The sequence below is a fragment of the Sinohyriopsis cumingii genome, chromosome 4, assembly GCF_028554795.1.
Source record: "Sinohyriopsis cumingii isolate HCF-2022 chromosome 4, ASM2855479v2, whole genome shotgun sequence".
In the NCBI taxonomy this organism is placed as follows: domain Eukaryota; kingdom Metazoa; phylum Mollusca; class Bivalvia; order Unionida; family Unionidae; genus Sinohyriopsis; species Sinohyriopsis cumingii.
Window position 1 is genome coordinate 101,221,435 of NC_142964.1, and position 23,873 is coordinate 101,245,307.

Sequence of the window (23,873 nt, forward strand, 5' to 3'; positions counted from 1 at the left end):
GGCTATCCGGTAAGTGGCTACGCTTTGCCACCACCATGTTGGCCTCTTGTGATGCTAGACTGGTTTTCTAACCTTCCATGCAAGGAAAGATAAGGATATCAAGCTGACTTTGAAAATAAAAATCTACTAGATGAATCTAATCCACTGGATGTTTAGATTGACACAGCATATATGTTTAGTGCAAGCAACCAAATGATCCATTCTGCACCCTCCTAATATTCTTGTTAGAACTCGATAAATTTAACTCATGATCAGTTTAGTTATGACTCAATTATGCTACTATTTCAGGCATCAAGTGGTGGCGGAAAATTCACAGGTTTTTCCTGACCTTCATCAATATTTGCCAAATTTAAGGACTTTTCACGGTCTAGAAAAAAATTATCATTTCTCCTGACTTGTTCTCGATTTCCCGGTAGTGTGGGAACCCTGTATTATGCAAAAGAACATTTCTCTTCTTTCAGACATAATAATGTGACATTTGACCTTTTGACCCACAAACCAATAGGTTTCTCCCTTATAGCAAGTGCAAGCCATCTTCCAAGTGCAGGTCATCCAAAAAAGTTTGATAGCTATAAATGGTGGACAAGATGAGTCATTTTACAGAATCAAAATTTGTATCAAACAGGTAGACAGATGCTGCCCAGACTGCATCAAAACAAATTAATTATTCAGGAACATGATAATAAAGCAAAGGGAGATCATAATATTAAATATTAGTCTAGATGAAAAAATGTCCAAGCTTCAAACCATTAAATTTTCTGATCATTCAATGTTTGTAAGAAAAATACAATGTAATTCATCCTGAATATCAGCAGTAATATTGTTGGCAAGTTGCCAGTAAATAAATCACAACAATTTTGTAACAAATATGATGGATTACAAAAATTGATACATTTTAAGAATACTAAAACATTTTCATACAATGAATGGAGATTGTATTTTGATATTTTTTTGTAAGTATAAACAAGCAACCTAAACAATTCTCTCAGCCATGCATTCTATCCCACTTCACTCAATGATTTCTCAAGAACTGTTATACTCCCCTCTGGCATTTTCAAAACAAGAAATGTTCCAATTTTAATGGTGGAGTGTGGGTGGGGATTGTCTGTATATGATCAGAGAGTATCAATGAATAGACCCAAATGTGTGTGATAAGAATTGTTTTTATCTATAAAGATAAAAATCATAATAGTTCATCTTCATTATCAACACACTAGCAGCAATCATGTTATAACAATGGCAATACTATGTATATTTAGAACTGTATATAAAACCAGACATTACCAGTGATCAATAAAAATATAACAACTGGGTGCAACTTCTCATAATCATTGGTACAATCAGTGGCTATACACCTCTCAATCGATAACTTGAACACAACGGGGTCCATAAACAAAGACCGCACTATAACTGAGATGCAAGTTAAAGAGGGACCTCCAAAAATTGAAAAAAAAATAGCTTTGACATAGAGGAAAACATGGGGGTGGGGAGTGGCATTAGGGAACTGGGTTGTTTATTGATTGAATCCTCATTTTACAATCATGTCAATAATAATTTATAATAACATGCTTTTTCTAATGAAGTTTAAATAACATTTATTTTCAAAATGTCCAACATATGAAAGATCGTTCCAACTGGTTTCAACAACCATCATGTGTATGCTAAAAAAAAATCGGTGTATTATGTCAGTACTTTTTGTTTTCTTGATAAGTCTGGTTCCCATAGTGGTGTTTAATATTATCCTGCCAAAAAAGGAGTCCCAAGAGCAGGGAACTAGACTAACTGTTGATACACCGTCAAACAAGATTCTTTTTTTCAAAAACACGCGATATTTATTTCGTGTGACATTTGTCTGTGTCAAAACTCAATTTTTATATTGTTCAATTAGTACAATACTGATGTTGTGATTTCAATGGAAGTAATAATGAAACTTCTTATCATCCTTGAGAATATCTCTAAGTGCCATTTCAAGAATTCTCTGAAACTCACTAGCCCACAATGATCCGCATCTGTGAAATCAAGCTCTATATTTTACGAAGTATTTATTTTGCCTGGATACCTTGTTATTTTTTATCACAGTTATGAAAGAGTCGGTTAATTTAAGGTAGTTAATGTAACATACACAATAACATTTATGTAAGTGTTCAACTGATCAAATGAAGTGAGTTCACCTGACATATGACTGGGGCAGCTAGATTTTAATTTTGTTGGATTTTTGTGCCTTTTAACTTTTCTTTTATTCCACCTCCTTTATTTGATTCAAAAGACATAATTAACGTGATAATACAAAGGAGGCCAGCTTTTAATTCAGTGCAATAATACAACAAATACTTCCAGAAGTCAGTTATCAAAACACGGTCAACACTTAGGTTCTCAGAGAAATGCTCACAGATATAGCTGTTATGGTAGACTGACGCATTTTACGTTTAATTGCAAGAGGACACATTGCATTTATGACGATTACACTTAAAAGGAACTAAAAAACAGAACTAGAACACAAATTTCAATTGATAAAAAAATTATTTAAGTGACATTTTCATGGATCGAAATTTCCTTACATATCGTTAATTGCGATGTACTAGGAGTGTCGTTTGGAAAGAAAATGTAAAAAATTGGAAATTTGATATTTCATAGTGTTGATTAAAATTTCCAGGTCCTATCTACCGTTTTCAATGATAAAATGAGCGATACATCAAAGTTTCTGTTACCAATTTTGATTGCTATTTTCTTCAAATTCAACAAATAGGGATCAATTTTGCAGGTATTTCCTGGTATAAAAAATGGGAGCGATGCCTAACCCCGCGTTATAAGCGGGTTCGCGAGTTATCAGGGCGCGACTTATCAAGGGAGTGGAATACTCAAAGATTAGGCTGAAATATTATGTAAATATTCTTCCTGAAATGACTTGCAGTGTTGTAATACAATGGCACTCAATTCTGATTCTACCACACTAATAACTTTGGTATTGATGAATTGGGAAACATGCATCTTAATTGTTTAGAAACATGATCTGATGCAGCAATTTCAAGATTAAGCTCAACTAAAATATCTATAAAATAGACTTCATCCTTTATGACCTTCAGTTCAGTTTCTGGCACTACAGATCCAAATCCCATAGAGGCCAATAACTTTGACCTAGATTTCTTTGTCCAGTTTTTCCATGTGATATAAAGAGTATGGAAAGCAAACATCCTGCAACATGTATTGCAGGAAGAAAAAACACAACAGCTACAAAATTTGCAATACATAAAGAAGTGCTCTTATAATTTTGGGAATATTATGAGGGTTCATTTTACACACAGTCACTTTTTTTTCTAACTATTTCAATCATAATATTTGACACTGTGTAAATGAATTTGACTTTTATTCCCAATTTCCCTACTGCAAAGCAAAATGCCCTTGTGCTTCTCAAAGCTCCACCTCCCCAGTATGTTCTAATCCCCAAACCTCCCTAGAAAGGTCTGATCCAGATCACTGATCATTTGTATGTAAATTATGCTAAAAACATGCTTAACATTTGCAGTATCTACAATAAACTGTTTAACTACACCAAACAATTATGTACAGTTTTAACACAGAGCCCCATCTCTGTAAGCACATTAGTGCAAAGTTTTTTTCATAAATTAATTTGTGGCATTTGATATGTCTAAGTCATACCTGGATAGTTTCAATGAAACTTGAGATGTAGAATGGTGTGGTGACAGCATATGCCAAACTGAAAAAATAAACAAATACATACATGAAAGTACACAAATTAAAATGTAAACATTCTATCCTTTTTCTGAATTTTAATACAAACAGAAGATACTTCCTGAAAAAGCTACATGTTTCCTTCCACAATAACATGTACTTGTAAACACAAACACAAAGAAAGAAATATATTGTACTTGATGTAATAAACTTTCATATGCATAAAAAAGACATCCCTCATTGTGATGAAAACCAGTATGATAAAAAAAACATCCCTCACTGTGTTTAAAACCAGTATGATAAAAAACATCCCTCATTGTGGTTAAAACCAGTATGATAAAAAACCATCCCTCACTGTGGTTAAAACAGGCATGATAAAAAAAACATCTCTCACTGTGGTTAAAACCAGTATGAGAAAAAAAAAACATCCCTCACTTTGGTTAAAACCATTATGACAAAAAACCATCCCTCACTGTGATTAAAACCAGTATGATTAAAAATACATCCCTTATTGTGGTTAAAACCAGTATGATAAAAAAACATCCCTTATTGTAGTTAAAACCGGTATGATAAAATAAACATCCCTTATCGTAGTTAAAACCAGTATAATAATTTTAAAAACAAACATAATCTTAGATATCTTGATCCCAGCATGCCTAGTCGGAAGAAAATGGCTGCTAAAAGGCTAACAAAGAACATCTTCAATATCATCACTACACATGCCTGGTTTCTTGTTACCGCATACTAACTACACTTGCTTATAAATCAGATTCAACTGCAAACTCCATAGACCCTAAACTGCCACTGCATATTGCACTGACAGATCTGTGTCTATGCAGTTTGTTAGAAGTCATCAACTGAACAAACAACAAAGACCCTTATCTGCCAAAAGCATTATGTGACAGCAAATCAGGTTCTATGTTGTCTGCAGTTGGGCCTGACTTGTATACAAGTATATACTGTAACCATGTGAGTTAAATCAGCCTCAAAACCCAAACCAAACCAGTTTTTTTTTTCCATCACTTCTTAGGCATGGCTCACTATCTTGGAAATGGAAAAATGTGCATACAAATGACTAAAACAGAATTTTCAGAACAAAATAAAAACAAGACTGCATGTGTATTTGACAAGGAAAACACAGCATATTCAAATACCATAAAGCAGCCTGTAAACAACTGTAAAGTGAGATGAATATAGTGATTTCAATTAAATGCTGTTGTGTCTAAAGTGGCTGGCTTCTTTCAGATTCTTCTGGAAAAATGTTTTTATATTATTTAACTTTTCTGCAAACAATTTCAAAATTTCCAGTGAAAATACAATTCATTTATCTCACCTGGTGTCATCTTACTCTAATGAAAGAAAGCATACCTTTTTAAAAGTAAATGTTCTCCTATTTTTCGCAATGAGCTGTGTCTTGAAACTTCTCTGAAAAAAGAAGAAAAAAAATTGGATGACTATGAAACCAGCAGCAAAATCTAGCTTTTCCACTGGAATCAGTCAAATGTTTCCTAAGTTTACAGAAAAGCAGAGGTTTCACACCAATATAGGCAATAAAATAACTTACAATATCCCGATACAAATTCCTTCTAAAGATGAAGGCATAATTAAAATGCCAAGTCTTTTGCCCATAATCAAGTCATCCAAGCTCTTGATGATAATAAATTTCAGGAGTCCAATGAAAGAAAGATCACCTCACTTCTATGCATTGCTCTTGCTCATTAATGTAAGTCCAAGATCTTGATAATAGAAGCATCACAAATATGGCTTCCTGAGTGATAGAAAGCTCAGCCAATCAGATGGAAGATTACATCATTAATATGTGTGGATCTTGTTCATTATCAAACTTGTCCAAGATCATGATGATATTAGCCAATATTTCAAGTCTGATCAGAAATATGACTTCCAGAGGCGAAACAAGCTCAGCAAAGCAGATGCAAGATCAATTCACTGATATGTATGCATCGCACTCAATGTCAAACTTTTCAAAAATCTTGATGATATAAGTTTATATTCCAAGTGTCATTAAAACTGGAAAAGATATATGGTTTCCAGAAGGGAAAGCACATGGCAGGCTATACATGTTACCCAGTATATCTGATGGAGGAAGAACCCTGTAAAGTCCTGTAAAGAACCACTGACCCATGGGAAGCCACTGACAAGTTTTCTCACATACCCACACTGACACACACAAACAAAGCAAGGGTGCTGTATCACACTTTTTGCACTCATCAAGGTTCTTGACATTAAAAAATATCAGAGAAAAGAATCTTAATGCAAAATGTTAAACTGATGTCTACATCAACAATGACCATATCTGATATGGAAAGGCAATACTTACGTCTTGTCTATACTAGATAAGTAATACAATATTCCTGACCTTTGACATCGACAAGTACAACCATAGGGTTATATCAAAGCTCTAACTTCATATTTTACAGATTTAATGAAGTCAATTAGTTTCAAAATCTTCTACATACTGTGGAAAGAGACATAGCAAAAGCTATTCATGCAGTATGTAACTGACTTAAGTTTTATGACTTCATCAATCCTGTAAAATGTTAAGTTTCATTCTCATAATTACAATTAGTTAAGAAAATAATTAAAGAAATATCAAGAAATAAATACAGAACTGTTATTGTGACCCTTGTTATCGAATATTGTCAATCCACTCAAGACAGTTGCAAGAATGCATAAGTATTTCCTTTCTAGAGCTAAAAACTAATAAATTCCAGTTTACTGTGTAACACAATGTGATTTTAACCAGTGGAAATACTTATTACAAAGGCCTGGAAATAAATTTGCAATTATAAATATATATCAGTAGACCTGACACATATCAGTTTTTCCAAAGTGCATGATACACAGACTGTATCCAACATACAATGTTCCCTCTTCTACAAACGGTTCACAGAAGCATTGTAAGTGAGGGAACCAATGCTGAGAGAGATGTTACAAAAAGGCTGTCCCTTGATTGTTTCAGTGAGTATTTAATGATGTGAAACCATATTATTATTGGTGGGAAACCATATCATTATTGGTGCGAAACCATATCATTACTGTTGTGAAACCATATTATTATTGGTGTGAAACCATATGATCATTGGTTTGAAACCATGTTATTATTGGTTTTCATGAACCAAGAACTATTGGTTTTCATGAACCAAGAACTAAAATTGGTGAAAGCTAGTTGAAGAAGCATTGATAAAGTAAAACTGAATTGGGACACATGACCTTACCATTTCCAAAACATAAGGAACTGTATGCCAAGGGTCTTTATAATGAGGGGCCAGTATACTATACTCACTTTGGGAAAGGTGTAAATTCACTGATGACTGTTTCACTGATGGTATACACACTCCAAGTCACCAGGATACTGCTGCTTCCCTTCCAGTAGGCACCAAAGCTCTACACACAGAGAAAAATATTAAATAAAATTGGTAGCATGCATCACTAAAGCAACAAAACCTGAGATCTCCACAAATCCAGCTAGGCACTCCATGACCTGATCTGAGTCAATGGTCCTTGCCAATACCTTCTTCTTTTTATACCACTCACTATATCCACCAAACATGACAACACAGACTTATCCGCAAATGTAAACTCCATTACCTCTGTAGAACAGAGGTTGTCAAACTGTGGTATGTGGACCACTGGTGGTCCATGGGAAGGTTTACAAGAATTAGCTACCACTTGTACCAGTACAATCAACATTAAGAAAGATCATTAAGTGGTCCATTGCGACATGTAGGAATCATTAAGTGATCCACCAAGACCCTCAGAATTATTCAAGTTATACGTGAACAAAAAGTTAAATTTATTTAGTGATAAAAGCCAAATGCTTAATTCAGCTATGGCATCAAATGTTTAGCCCAATAAACAAGGGACATAACTGCAGTGATATGATTATAAATGAAGAAAAGTTCTCTGACAGTAGTACTTTTGGCCTGGTGTTAAGGTTTTATTAACTGTAACATCAATAAAACAACAACAGGAACCTTTAAAATGAATACAGAATTATCTCATCCAGAAAAGGTTAATAACTGATAAAGAGACAAAGACCTCATTCATCCCTGGCATTACATATTAACTCTGTAGATAAATGACATACTTGATGCTTTGTTAGAGTGATAACCAAGTGAGAAAATCCCAATAGTCAGACTCAGCACCTTTCCTTTATATCCAAATCTATGAGGAGTTCATTCACAGCATTGATGGAACTAAGCTATTGGTGGCTGGTCATATTCAACAGGTGGTTGCTCACTAAAGTGCTTTTATATAATAAAATTGTTCCATGCATGATTATTTTGATCATAAATGAGAGTTATAGTCACTCACAACCAAAGCTGCTCTAATCAGGTTTTACTGTAAAAATTGTATATTCTTTGTTACTAAATTTGATGAACACATGATAAATTATGCAGGACAAGTGACTTTTCCTGCCTAAGTCACTAGTTCCAGACAAGTGGATCAAGAAATTAATTACTCAGCCCTGCCAGTATACATGACACCATGGTTGCTACCAAATGTCAAGGGAAATAAATGCAGCTGTGTCAGCTACACGAATAGGGTTCAATCTCTTTTACTCTAGCTGGCTGCCCTACCTGTTGAATTTAACATAGGGGTACGCTCACTAGACTATTTCTTTAATACACACTTCTGTGCTCTCCTGATGCTGTATTTGCTATGCCTATATGTACATGTTATAACAAAACAAATCCCATGAAAGCTCACTTCATATACAATTTATAAGCTGAAACTTTTGTGAGCTTCTGATGGGCAAAACTTCTGAAGGACAATACTGAGACCACCCCTTAAGCAAGACCCTTTCTTAACTACAACAGCAATTCACCAGTCTCATTTATTTACAAAAAGAATTTTGTGTAATGGTATGCCTCACCTGGTCTGCTGCAGCACAATTTCAAAACCTTATAAAAGTCACTGGAGTGAAAAAAAATTGACCACTGTAACCTACTTTTGCCTGTGGTGAGTAGTACCCTTGACAATGAATATACCCATCAAGTTTCATGACTTTCAATATGAAAGTGTTACTCATGGGCAATAATTCAGAGATGACTAGAAGGACAGAGAAGGCTAGGAGCCGAGTTATTTTAAAGTTTCATTAACAGAAAGGCTTTCAGATCAATTGTTTTCAATCCATCAATTCCCACTAAAGTTATTTTGCAGAATTAAAACTGGTGATGGATGGACTGACAGATGGACAGACCATGACCCTAAAAACTCTAAGCAAAACCTTACTAAACTCTTTATGAAAACATTGCCATCAGCTGGGAAAAAGTGACCACGTGATCTAATTTTCCACTCACGAAGGCACAACAACACAGATGGTCATGACGAGTTTCTTTATTTGACTTACCTGTTGCTTCTGTAAATTAATCATGATTGGTAACAGAGTAAATGGAGTAAGATGGTACTTTTCAGGGTTAGGATGCACCTGAAATAAAAATAAAAGTAGCCTTATAGAAAACTATTCTGAAATATATTTTGCCTTTAATTCCTTGCTGAATAAAATCAAAACTTGAATGACCAGTTGCCTCTATATTACTTCAAAAGGAAAACTGAAGCTGTCTCTAAATATTCTCAAATGACATATACATGTACTAAAGTAATTTTGTGTCTACTTTCATATTAAAATACATAATTTGACCACTGATAACCAATGACATACTCAATGAGGAATTTAAAGGTGACATGAATGAGTGATTTGACATCAAGTCTCTGACTTTTACCTTTGTTACGACATCAATGGAGCAGGTGCTACTGATAAAAATGATAAATCTAATGGTAGATAATGGTCTTTTGACTCCTATTTGTAGAAAATTAAACATTAGGCAAGCATATGGTCTATTTCACTCACAGGTCAACACTTTGATACAATACTGGTGGCCATATTAAAGCCCAAAATGAGATTCTCCATTACACTGTTGACTGGATCTGACCAAACGTAGTCATATAGACTGCTTTTAAAGTCATTTGTATTAGTGGAGCTGTAACTTTCACATCAGTAGGTGATAATAGCTTTTTCCCTTGTTGTCCCATTTCAAAGGTAAATCTCCCCTCAACACATTCTCCATTATATAGTGTATTTGCCTTGTTTATTTATGGTACAAGTTAGCTTGTCAACACTACCAATTATTATATATATATATATACTTGCTTATAAGCTGAGTCCAACTGCAATAATGGAGACTCTGATCTGCTGTCACATAATGCAGATCAGGGTCCATGTTGTTTGTTCTATTCATTACTGCTAATAAACTGAATAGACCCAAATCTGCTAGTGCATTATGCAATGGCAGATCTGTGTATGTGTAGTTTGCAGTGAATATATATAATATAGGTTGAAAGACTTTGCTAGCATCTGCAAAAAAAAATATTTACTTTTTTAATAAACAATAAGTGTGAAAACTCTGCTTCATTAAATTTTTGCATATTTTTGGGTGGAGCTTAAGGTGTAGGGAACACTGTACATGTATTCAGAAATAAACAACAAAACTAGCTGTGACTGGTGCATTATATAAGAGTTATATTTTCTACCAGGCTTTAAAAAAAGTTGAGCCTCTTGGCAATATGTGAGGTTATGTTAATTCATATCTAGATCATACTTTGTATTTTTATGATTTTTTAAGAATGTGGTACACATGGCTGAAAATGTGTTGTGACTAGATAACTCTTACCCCTGTCAAGTTCCAGTAGAGTTATCTCTCTTAAATGCAATGGAGTACCCGGTTTTGTCCTTTTCAAATTGACAATCTAGCACTGTTCTCTATGACAGTGTGTGACATGCATGCTGAGGTAGGACAGAAAGTATATTTATTTCACAAAACATTAGCATTGAGGTTTATGGAAAAACAATTGGTACCATGATACCTTAAACCGAAGCTACATCCAGAAGTTCAAAACGTACGACTGCACAGTGGCCAGTTGTGGAAACTTCCGTTCTGGGACAAACTTAGTGAGATATTTTTTTTCTCTCTTTTTTTTCTATATTTAAATCTGCCAAATGTAACTATTTATTAATTTCTTTAGGTTTCAATAAAATCAAGGTTTTAAGGTACCCAGACAAAATTTTAAATTTTCAAGGTGTTTTCAAGGCCTTGAAGGACAAATTCATTTTTCCAGGCTTTTCAAGGTCCCCTACTGACCCTTTATATACATTTCTCTGGATTAACCTTTAATGTAACCAGCTGTAATAAACATAGATAGGATCCTTAACAATCATTTTAACTGATTACAGAAAAATAAGAAAAGCAAACACTACTTATCTTGAACAATCAAGACCTTAATGAAAATTTGCTACATTATTTCAGACATAGACAATGTAATTCATGAAGCTATATAAACATATATTCATTTGAAAAATCATCACTAATTGGACAATTTATTTGATAAAAATGGCTTTAAAGTTGAAATACAAACAACAAAAAAAAGTTTAAATTATCAGTTATAAAACTGTATTTATAACCTGACTACAACTTGTGTAATTTTATTAGCTATACAATACCAGTGACAGCATGGCTTTGAAATACATCTCATTTTTGCTTTAAAAAAAACTTTTTGGACATTCTTTACCTGTAAAAGCTATTTTCCCTTGATCAGCGACAGGTAAACTTCATATTTACATTATAATCTCACAATGTGTACCTTTTCAATTCACATGCAGAAAACAATTCGCTGATGATAATCAAGAAAATCACAGTGTTCCAACTTAGTGCTTGTAAGAATATATTGTCCTTACGTCAACCATATTATTACAAACCACAAATTTGTTTTGGAAGTTAACTTTTGAATGAATATGTGTGAAACATCTCTTGTCCAGCAGCCCAATACAGGTACACAGTTTTGCAAGGAAAATAAAATTTTATATTACTTTATTGTTATGAAGCATCAGAAGAAAACAAATTCAGACTTGTGTGCAGTTTCATGTGATTCCTGATTCTAGGCAGGTAGTTGATTTTAGGATTTTTCCAGCCCTGTGGGTACATCTAGGTTGAGATCCCACCTTCATTTATCATAACAGCTTTCCATACAGATTCTCTGATTTTCTTAACAGTTGTCTCTATCTATCCAAAAATACTACTGTAGCCCCCTCAGTCTGCATATCTAATCATGCTAACACAAAAAGTAAAAACATTTATAGCTGAGAGGAAAATGGGAGAATGAGTAGTAAGGTTATAATCTGGATACAACTAGAGAGGGTTTTAAAACACCTGGCCCCTGGCATCCATGAGAATCAAATTGCAAAAACAACAAAATAATATCAACACTTTTTAATCACAAGTGTATATAACACTTTATGTCAAAAACATTCAGCAGTTGCAGTTTAAATCACAGCATAGTCACGTTTTTATTGTGCGACTGCCAGTTCCTACATTAAGGTTATGCTCTGCAGATCTCACAAAATATCGCTTACCGACTGTATCAGGTTCGATCTCAAGACTGCCAAAAACTGGGACCTGTATGATCCAAATATAATCTATCAGTGCAGCTGGTGATTTTATTGTGCTCTGAAGTCAAAATTTTAAATTCTAACTGTAAACTAGTAAAAATGCTTCAAACATAGCAGAAAATCTTTTTTTTTGCCATCCATATTCTGACAAACAAATCTTTATACACCTACACTTATACAAAGATTTAATAACAATAAGCTGCCTTTCTTGAGACAAATTCAGAAACAAAACCGACAGGCTAAACTTTCTAAATTTCATCAAAAAAATTCAGTTCACATTTTTAAATTCTCAAACTGGACATTCACACTAGGCACATATAGTGTAGCTTTGCATTCAAAACCTGTGGTAATCATACAGAATGTCATCTTGAAAGTTTAAATAGTAATGATTCATGCCAATATAAACATTCCTGATGACTCTTTATATTAAACATATCATCGCAAGGTTAAATGTTGGTACTCATGCCTTTAATTTAGAAGCATAACCCTATGCAAAATACAAACTTGTGGAGTGGAACCCAATTTACCATCTTTACATGTGACTAGTCTGGTTTACAGTTTATAAGTGGCCAGTCTAATACCTGACCTGTACAATCAACTTCAGCATATGGCACAGATACAAAATAATGCAGACATAGAGACAAATAGGGAAAGTATAGGCAGTAGTAAACATTCTGTTAGTTGAATTACCATGAATGCAGATGTGGCTAAGGCTTTTTTTTAAATAAATATAAACTACCATCAGGCTTATTTAATGTAAACTATCAATAATTATCATTGATTAATGTAACTATCATCAGAAGAAAATTAAGGTTAAGGTCCTATATTGGTGAATATGAGGCCAGAGAATATGTAAAGAGATGATATAAAAAACTCTAAACAGTAAATTGTAATGGCTATCCAATGGTTAAAGCACCTAATGACTAAAGACAGTTGTTTAAACAATACCAACCATACTATTAAAAATAACTTTGTTTTTTATCATTCAAAGTTAATCTGCCTTAACTAAAACATTCACTTTCTGATATCTTCTAACAACAGTTTCCCACTCAAATGATTTCTGCCTCAACATCTAAGACAACCAAATTATTCAGTTTGGCAACCTAAAAACTGGCTACTGAAGATTCTGATAGGTACTTGTAGTACTGAACACTGGGTGAAAATACTAGGTTTGTTTCATGTTGGATGCCAGTACTTGTAGTACTGAACACTGGGTGTAAATATTAGGTTTGTTTCATGTTGGATGCCAGTATTTGGAGTATTGAACACTGGGTGTAAATATTAGGTTTGTTTCATGTTGGATGCCAGTATTTGGAGTACTGAACACTGGGTGTAAATATTAGGTTTGTTTCATGTTGGATCCAGTACTTGGAGTACTGAACACTGGGTGTAAATATTAGGTTTGTTTCATGTTGGATGCCAGTACTTGGAGTACTGAACACTGGGTGTAAATATTAGGTTTGTTTCATGTTGGATGCCAGTACTTGGAGTACTGAACACTGGGTGTAAATATTAGATTTGTTTCATGTTGGATACCAGTACTTGGAGTACGGAACACTGGGTGTAAATATTAGGTTTGTTTCATGCTGGAATCCAGCAGAGATCTCGGAAATCCTTAATTATGCGTATTTGGACACCAATTTTTGATCTGGGACGCAGAAAATTACTGAGGCGGGAGTCCTCCATACGCATGTAACAGGTGTGCGACAAAATTCAAAGACTTGCCAGTCCTGCTTTAGCCACCTGCTATGTGGGAAAATGTGTTGATCAATTAGCTGTGCTGATATTTATGACAGAATTCGGTGACTGAAAGCCCCCTTGATACATACATGTTGCCATTTTATAAGAGTACATAAAAAAGAACATGATGCAATAGCTGGGCAGCAAGATCAAAGGCTCTGACTGGCAGCAGGGTGGGAAAATGTACTGATATTTACAGTGATTGAATTCAGTGGCAGAAAGACTTAGAGCTGTACACATGGTCATTTATAAGAGTACAGCAAATAAACAACTTTAGCTTTCATTATTGTGTTCATTTCTGAATGTAATGGAATAATCTGTGCACATGACCTCAGAATCAAGACATGTTGAGACTTAGACAAAATGCCATTCACAAATTTGAATAAGTATATTGGGGTTAAATGGCAAACTTACGAAGATTGTAATGAGATTCAGAAGAGTGCTAAAGCTGCTAGTTTGGATGGGACAGTAGCTAAGTGTAAGAAAGTGTGTGATGCTTAGCTTAGTGATTGGAATAAGTCCTTACTTGGATTGACAAAATTCAGCGCTGAAGTCTACATAGCCCCTGTATGTCCTTGATAAGAACCAATCATTTCACTCTGAGAATATAAGTTGTTTACTTCACTAAAAACTATTTACAAGTCAAGGATCATGTATCCAACCCAGCCTCGATCTCAACCTTATTCCAACAATAAAAATAAATTAAAAATAACTTGTTCATGTGGCTGTTACTAATTCTGAATTAAGGTCAGGAACCAGGTCAGCCTTATGTTTACAAAAAATGAATAGTTATGGTCAAACTGTTTTCTGGAAAAAGTACGAGTTCCTAGTAAATAGAACTACATTATTTTGACATATAATGAAATAAAAAAATTAAAAAAAAGATTTTCAAGCTTACAAACAATTAAATTAAATCAAATATACATAACAATAGATAGAACTCAGATAATTTTCTACTTGAAAATAAATTATTGCTTAAAATGAATGTTAAATAAAAATAGGTATATTGTGAAACAGATGGCATAATTCAAATAAGAGAATGAAAACAACACACAAACACACGCATTTATATTGTGTCTTACTTTGCTCCCACTTCTCCCTGTTCTGTCCAAAAGGAGAAGTCACTTCGCCAGAAAATTCAAGTCTACCTTTACCGCTGGACTAAATAAATATTTTTTTTCTCTGTGGACGATGAACAAATAATTCCTACAGACACGTTTTTGTCTCAGTGGATGATGAATACAGCAAAAACGTTTTCAAATGGTATGTATCCTACTGACATGTTCCATGTCTACAATCTTGAAAATTTCTTTACAGGATGATCCTTTCAGCATCAAGGCATTTGACTGCCTTCAACCATAACAACATTAACCTATTTCAGTACAGTCTTGGTGTAGACTTTAAGGTAGGGCTTGTGGTTTTAAAAGTTTCTGTCAAACTAATGATTGTGGTTTGTTTTTTAATGGCAAATCAACAAATGTATGTACCGACATGATATACTAAGGCAAAAGAATTAAGGGGAATTGCCCACAGACACACTACAAGTCAACTCGTGGTTCGACTGCAGATGTTTTTATGTCTGACATTTGCAAATCATGGTAAAAGAACAAAATCAATATGACCAGCCATCTAGGACAATTAGTGCAGGGCTCGAAATTAGCGGTAGTCCACTAGCCCTAGGCTAGCAGATTTCCTGTCGGACTAGCAACTTTTATAATGTTAATAGTCCAATGGGCTAGTAAGTTTTGGTTATTAATAGTCAGCGTTTGTTTACGCCATTCCCTAATAAAGACTTAGCAGATGTTTTGTCGAATCAAAGCAGTGGCCATTGTAAACACAGTCATAAAATATTAGCATTAAGGTGCGCTTCTATAACAAGAATCCATCCGATTTTGTACATTTCACTTAACAGCGCAAATTATGGTCCCGTCATTAAAAACGGAAGTTTGGTAATTGATCCTAATTAATCTGATAATGAATTAAATGAAAAAAATGGCGTGGTATCCCACTTTATTCATTCGACCACAGTAACAAACTACAAAGTGGTATACCACACAAAAGAACACGGCAAAATCTATTCAAAGAAATTAGTTTGCACGTTTTTTGTTTAAGATTCTTTTCTTTTTGCTCGCTACCCAAATGCTCCAACAGTCACAAGCAGGAAACTACATATTTTACATTTCCATCAAAATAATTATAAGAATTAGATCAATTTATTATGATTACGTTACTGACACATCCTTTCCATACAACTACTTTTTCTATGATGTTAAGAATAGTTTTTATATTTGTCCCTTACAAGAATGAACAAATAATTGAATACATGTGATATACCCAAGCAGAATGCCATACATTTGTTGGGAATTAAAATCTCTGAGCATAGGCATCTACGATTTGAAAATTTTCTGCCTTATTATTAATTTCAGCAATACATTGAGGTTTGATTAATTAGGAACAATTACCAAACTTACGACTTATGATACCGTAATTGGAGCTGTTAAATACAATGCACAGAGTGTCAGATGGCTTCGTTTGAGGGGAACACACCTTTTCCAAGCTGAAACTAACACTGTCTTCTGATGCTAATATTTTATAAATGTTTACAATAGCCACTGCTTTGATCATGCAGAACATCCGTTGAAGTTAAGTCTTTGTTAGGGAGAGGCCATTTAATTGTAGGAGGGGGCAAAGACACGTGTTTTGAAACGTGCTTCTTGCTCTGGCTTTCTTATATAAAGGATACTGTGCCATTCCTTTTCTTGCTTTAAATAATTCACATCAGATATACTATAACATCTCCTATTTCAAAACAAGGCACAATTCCTTCCTTATTAAACAGGCAAAATGTGGCATTTGATAGAAGGTGTTTAGCCACCGGAAAAAAATGCAAAAGTTGAATGAGAATGATGAGGAATTGTTGTAGGGTTTAACGCCATTTTTCAGCACACGATAGGCTATACATGGCGGCCAGTATTAATGGTGGAGGAAGAACCCAGGAAAACCCCGGAAAGAACCACCGACCCACGAGAAGCTACTGGCAAGCTTTCTCACATATCCACATTAGCCGAATCCGAGACTCGAATCCACGCAGACAGAGGTGAGATGGCAGTGATCCATAACGAAGAGTGCTTTAGACCACTTGAGGCAACTAATGATGAGGAATAATTCTTATGATAGGGAAAAGCGCAATGGATAATTTCAGAAGAAATGGCTGAATTATGATGAGGAAAGAAATGTTATGTGGTGTAACTGGTGAATGCAATTCGCCAAAACAAACATACAGAAAACAGCCAGTTTTGTTGCGGGTTGTTCAAACTTTAAAATTGAATCGGTAAACGTACATGAACTCTGTGTGACATTGTTTTGTGAACAGGACTAGTAAAGATTTGGCAGGACTAGTAAATTTCTCAATATACTAGTCCTTCTGGCTACAAAGAAATTTGTGTTAAATTTGAGCCCTGTAGTGATATTAAATTTTTTAAGTTGGCAACTGTCATGGTCATACTGAAGGTCAGATCAACATTTAATTTCATGTGTGGAACCATTTTCATTTAGGACCATCTAGACCATGGGATGAACATTTTGTAAATTGCATTGCAATCCTCAGCTTGGACCAAAAAAATGACAGTTGCAGTCAGATTTTTGTGCCCCAAGTTTGCTGACAAAGTTTCTAACTAGTCTTGAACCATGATTTATAATTATTCTTAATTATTTTAATAAACAATAACTGCAATGTCAGTAGCTGGTAAAGGAAAGTAACATTTCCATTTGTCAGAATGTTACCAGGTGATCAAAATGAATTGCATTTATTTCTGTATGAACTGTAAGAACTACTTTTCTAAGAATACCCACTTCTATAAATAGAGTCACGTGTACAGCATAAGATAAAAACTGCCAGTGAAGGCAGACACGAAGTAAGCATTAAAGGAAAAGAACATTCTTACAATTTAAAAAAAATTAATTGAATAAATTTGGCTTCCATTGGTTGAAGGACTGATATCATGATGACCTTATTATGGTCATGCAGGACAATCCCAAGTGCTATAGGTGGCGCTATACAGTTTCGCATTTTGCATAGGGTTAGGAATTTAAAGAAAAAGAATGTCCCCGGCTTTCTTCACTGGTTATACTGGCTATTTAAAAAAGACCTTGTATATCTTAGGTATAATGCAAAGAACCTTTAATTCCCTTTATTTTGGTGTATGATTGATGGGTGTACTATGGGTTATAGAGTATACAGCTTGGCCTTACTTCAAATGTGCACCTTTCAAAAAAGTGCTAGCTCTACTTGGTCATTTTCACTTCCTGAACTTCAGAGGTCAATTGTATAAAAAAGAGCCGATAACTTTTTTTACATTTTATATATTTGGTAATTCATTCATTGCACTTTCAGAAGCTGGTATTGTCTAGTCTGGCAAAATTCATTTTCCCTATTTTAATAGCTGCTATGTATAGTGTACTTTAGACTAATTCAGACTGATTTTTTAACACAAGGGAGCAGTCATTTTAGTTAGCAGTGTGCTTAAATCATGTAAAATTTCCAAAAGTACAATATCCAAAAGAAATGTCATCCACATTACATTAATGTAGCATAGAGGTATGCAAACGTTCTCTCCACTGTGCATGTTTTAAATGCGAACTACTTCACCTTACATACGTCACTCTCTCAAAAGTACATATTATCTGGTGAGCGCCACCATAAAGAAGATGTAGGTATTATTTTTTATGATTTAATTATGTTTATATGGCTGAAACATTTAAGTCGCAAGCATCAAAACAATCCTTATGAATAATTCTCCTGCCTTTTTCCCCACAGAACAGTATTTATGAGTGTCAGAGTCTCTAACAAGTCCAGCCTACCCCCCCCATGATAAAAGTGAGCTATTTTAAGAATGCACATTACATTTTGTAAACATAGCAACCAATGTTATGCTGAATGACAGGAACATGAAACTAGCCAGAATTATTTCTGAGATATCAACAATGAATTTTACAATTAGAAAAGGGAGGTAACTCATCAGCTTCATAAAGGTCAAAGGTCAAAGTGTAAAATATTTGCCTATTGTTTAATATGGAAGAAGCGAATTCACTTTCTCTTCATTTATTTTTTTATTTCATTGCAAATAAATGAAAAGAAACATTTTCACCATATATTTCTGTCACTTATTGCAACAGTTTTAAATTTAAGTTGACTCTATTCCTATATTCTAAGTCTTCTAATTTCCCCATAATTAAGGTCACTACTCACACAAACATACCTCATGGCAAGTTATGTAAGCAAGAGAAAAATGATCATAATTAGCTTATTTTCATGCTTAAATGCAATATGAATGTACCATTTTATTCAGAACATCATACATAATTATATGAAAATAAAAAAAAATAATTGCAAACATTTTTTTATTTTCTTTAAGGTGGCGCTATACAGTTTCGCATTTTGCATAGGGTTAGGAATTTAAAGAAAAAGAATGTCCCCGGCTTTCTTCACTGGTTATACTGGCTATTTAAAAAAGACCTTGTATATCTTAGGTATAATGCAAAGAACCTTTAATTCCCTTTATTTTGGTGTATGATTGATGGGTGTACTATGGGTTATAGAGTATACAGCTTGGCCTTACTTCAAATGTGCACCTTTCAAAAAAGTGCTAGCTCTACTTGGTCATTTTCACTTCCTGAACTTCAGAGGTCAATTGTATAAAAAAGAGCCGATAACTTTTTTTACATTTTATATATTTGGTAATTCATTCATTGCACTTTCAGAAGCTGGTATTGTCTAGTCTGGCAAAATTCATTTTCCCTATTTTAATAGCTGCTATGTATAGTGTACTTTAGACTAATTCAGACTGATTTTTTAACACAAGGGAGCAGTCATTTTAGTTAGCAGTGTGCTTAAATCATGTAAAATTTCCAAAAGTACAATATCCAAAAGAAATGTCATCCACATTACATTAATGTAGCATAGAGGTATGCAAACGTTCTCTCCACTGTGCATGTTTTAAATGCGAACTACTTCACCTTACATACGTCACTCTCTCAAAAGTACATATCATCTGGTGAGCGCCACCATAAACAGCTACATAACAGAAAACCCATAAAATGTATTACTACGCTCAATTAAGATTTGTTTTTTAATGATGCTAACAAAATTGCATAACAAATAATTGAAATTTCAATTATAAGAGTTTAACGTTTTTTTCCTGAATTTATCGTGGTATAAACTGTCACTTGCTGACTCACACAGCTTACATAACGCCTTTGGGCGTTATTTGCTGCGTGAGTCGGCAACTGACAGTTTATACCACGATAAACTCAGAAAAAACAAGGTTAAACTCTTGTTTATTACAAGTTTAACCACATTAATTCCATAACATGTACGTGATTTTTAAATGAAAATACTAAATATTTAACAGTTAAATAAGCCTTTCTTATTTTATATGCCATTGTTACTCAGATCTGTGATCCCCCTCTTGAAAGGCCAATCCTCTTGTAAAGCCACTTCCATGCTGCAGTAGTTGTGGCCCTTCAATAGGGGGACCACTATAGAATGGAAAACAATTGACATGTACAAACTTTTGTCCTACCTGACACTGTCTTCGAAGCACAATACATGGCAGGGATAGAAGCTTCTCTAGTACTAAACTGAAACAAAAATAAAATATCCCATCTTAAAATTGAACAACATCAAATTGTGAGGGCCAAGATTTTGCATAAATCAAACTTTCAACAAGAACTCTATGGAGCGCTATGTCTCACCTGCTCTGCTATGGCATAATCATAAAAGTTGTACGAGTCATTATGGTAAAACAAGTAGGTCACTGGTGAACAATACCTTCTATAATAAATATATCCATCAAGTTTCAAGTCTGGATGTACAACGGTGTCAGAGAAAATGAAATAAATGCAAAAACCTCATAATTCATCATTACACTAATGATGACAACAATGATGACAAAGAATGTTTTCAGAAAAGTTATCCCTATATTTTACCTATGCTTGGCAGCCAAGATACATGATATTTTTGAACTGAAAACATATTACATTATTTCTAGAAAAAAATTAACAGTTACTATACTTTTTGGCATAGATTTCTGCTCTAGTTTCATGGAAACAAATAGAACAAATTTATGAGTACACATAATGGTTAAACCTTGGTTGAGCTGTCAAGCATGAATGTTGTCAGAAATTTTCTTAAGAGGGGAAATCCCCCTCACCAACCTCCAGAGCAGGGGAATCAGCTGGAAAATTTAGGAATGGGTGACAGTATTATTATAAGATATATGCATACCTAATTTATGACGAGCATTTCATCACATATCACTTCTTTGACAAGAAATATATAATGTATCTACATATCTAATTTAATTTCCTGAGCTGTTAAGAATACTTCTCTACTTCTTATCACTCCACTTCTTCAAAGCCTCTGAAAATGGGTAATGGTCAATATGACCCCTTTGTGTCTGAAGTAATCAGTTTATTCACTGTTCCTGATGTTAAGAACAGTACAAATTCTGTTTAGTGAACTAAATCACCTCTCACAATCTGCTGTTTATAATGGGAGAACCATTGCAATTTTGGCCAATTTAAACAAATTAGGAAACTGGTCTTCATGATATCTGAACATAATTTTCCACAATTTGATCATGTTGCACCTAGGATATTTCCGTTATAGGATCACATTTACTGCAAGACTCTTCAGCCAAGGTTGCAGCCTTTGAAGAACAATGGCTTACCTGTCAACTATTTTTCTTAGTAAATGGATTTTCTTTTTTATATTCACTACAAAGAACACACATATCCCACTGTGTTGGTTCTTTTCTTAACCAATAGGAGGTATGAACCATGTGTCTTGAAATTTCAGTTCCTGTACTGCTCTTTTTCTGTCTCTGGTTCCACATGCAGTGGACAAGGCACCAACTATTTCCATGTCATCAGTTTGTGCAACATCTTCAGTTCTTGCTGGAATATGAGAGCTTTCCTCTTGCTCAATAGTACTGAATGTGGAAGACAATCTTACCATAAAGAAATCAGTTATCTTCCATTCTGACATTCATAAAACTTGTTGCTTCTAATGCTCATTACAATCCTGTTATGGCTGATCAATGGATCATTTTGTTATACCCTCATAGGAGACAATTAAACTGGAACCCCTGGATAGTTTCTGCAAAAACCCCGCAACAGATTTCAATCATATAGATGCTTGTGTTCAAACAGTAACTCTACCTAAGTATAGCTCCACTGAGATCACTGACAAAGGGTATGATCAAGACTTAAAATAACAAACTGTGTTTGTAATTTCTGCCTTAAAAAAAAAAATAGACCATATTGAGTACAACAAATTGCGGGAGCCACAAATAATATGTGACCTTTCCTCCATTGGTTTTGAGAAGTTGCTCTGTTGTGAGAAACCCACAATCCCACGGCCTGGCAGCACCTCTGCTGTTAAGGTACATTTTATGTAGTGCTGTTGCCTTATAATGATCAAGACATGCGAATTTGTTAAATTTAGTGGGACACTGGCAGTGTGGGGTGGGAAAATGTTCCCAGAGCTCACTCAAGGTGACATATCATTTCTATCTCTCTATGTTAATAACTATTGTTGAACATGAACCTATTTCTCCTGAATCTCCTTAAAATTACATTCACCAACTAATTTACAAGGAGGATGAAAAATGTAATTTCATGATTATTCTAAAATTTGTTTTCTACACAAAACAGTAAAATATGTTACAAATACAGTGAAAGCATGTCACAGTGACCCTTCATTTAGTGTCTGTGTAAAATATATTATGATTGTTTAGGCTTTATATGGCTGATGCACTTTTTCCTTCTCAATTTTTTTCTCTCCAAACAGTAAGTTATCTGTAGCTTAATTCAGTCATGTATACCTTGATGCTCCAATTCCCAGGCTAACCACCTGATCTGAAATATAAAGAAACAAAGTGCAAACTGGTTTCCAAAATTGAAGACCTACATTTTTATATTTTGGTAACAAAACAGTGAAAGCAAAGAAAGTTATGAACATTTTATTCATAAACTAATGTAAATGTACAGAGTAATTCGAATTACAGTACATGTAAAAATTTATACATTTTTCTCATCCTTTCATTTTAAAGAAGTTGACATTTGGTGAAGACTCAGTCTGCCTGAAGGTCTTATAACTAGATGCATAAAATAATCCAATACATGTGTATATTTATAGCCTTGTTTACATGAATTATGAATCATCTGCTGTATACTTATTACATTTTAAGAAGGTAAAACAAAATGGCAAATGATACCAACAGCAATCTTATGTAATTTTGTTTAGATAACAAAAAACAAGGCAATGTGTGTGATTTGGATTTTTAACGTAGCTTTAACAATTTTTCAGTCATATCGCTACTATGTCTGCAGTGTGACAGTTTATAGTGATGTCTAGCACTGAGGCATCATGCCGCAGACATGTAGCATAATGTCCCACCCAGTCACATTATCCTGACACCAGACCGACCACATAGCTGCCAACCTTCCAGGCTCACAATTAGTGAAAACAGGGATAAAAAGTCGTGAATCTGGACAAGAATTCGTGAAAAATACCATGACAATAACTCCATCCACTCCGACCGTCAATACTACACTATATCAAGTTCGCAATATAAAACTAAAACACTACATATATGCAGAAATATTTATTTATCAAGACATGATACTGTGGCAGACTTGAACTTCCTCAACTGCTTGATCGTAAATTTGTTTTCTAAACAGTTCAGACTTCTTGCTGGCTGGTTGATCTTGGTGACTAAAATTACTGACAAATTTTCTGCAGCTAAGGAGGCCCTAAAGTCTTATTTTTCCTCACAAGAGAAAATACACTTTCGCTTGTACTGTTGCTGTGAGGAATGCACAGGAGCTGCAGCACTTTTGGTCCTTCCACACAAAAATTTGGAATCGATTTTCGAGTCTGGCAACATTTGTCAGAACAAATGTTTAGCATGGT

General features: G+C 34.3%; 1 protein-coding gene across 1 annotated transcript in view; it reads right to left on the reverse strand.

Moving 5' to 3' along the window:
- Positions 1 to 23,873, reverse strand: part of LOC149801778 (mitochondrial outer membrane protein SLC25A46-like) — a 43,190-nt gene that overhangs the window by 15,318 nt on the left and 3,999 nt on the right. Inside the window, exons 2-7 of the mRNA XM_089956120.1 lie at positions 22,783 to 22,816; positions 20,479 to 20,536; positions 9,065 to 9,142; positions 6,995 to 7,095; positions 5,059 to 5,115; positions 3,658 to 3,715 (exon numbers count right to left, since the gene is read on the reverse strand). Of these exons, the coding sequence (XP_089812246.1) occupies positions 3,658 to 3,715; positions 5,059 to 5,115; positions 6,995 to 7,095; positions 9,065 to 9,142; positions 20,479 to 20,536; positions 22,783 to 22,816 (386 nt within the window). The remainder of the gene's footprint in view (positions 1 to 3,657; positions 3,716 to 5,058; positions 5,116 to 6,994; positions 7,096 to 9,064; positions 9,143 to 20,478; positions 20,537 to 22,782; positions 22,817 to 23,873) is intronic.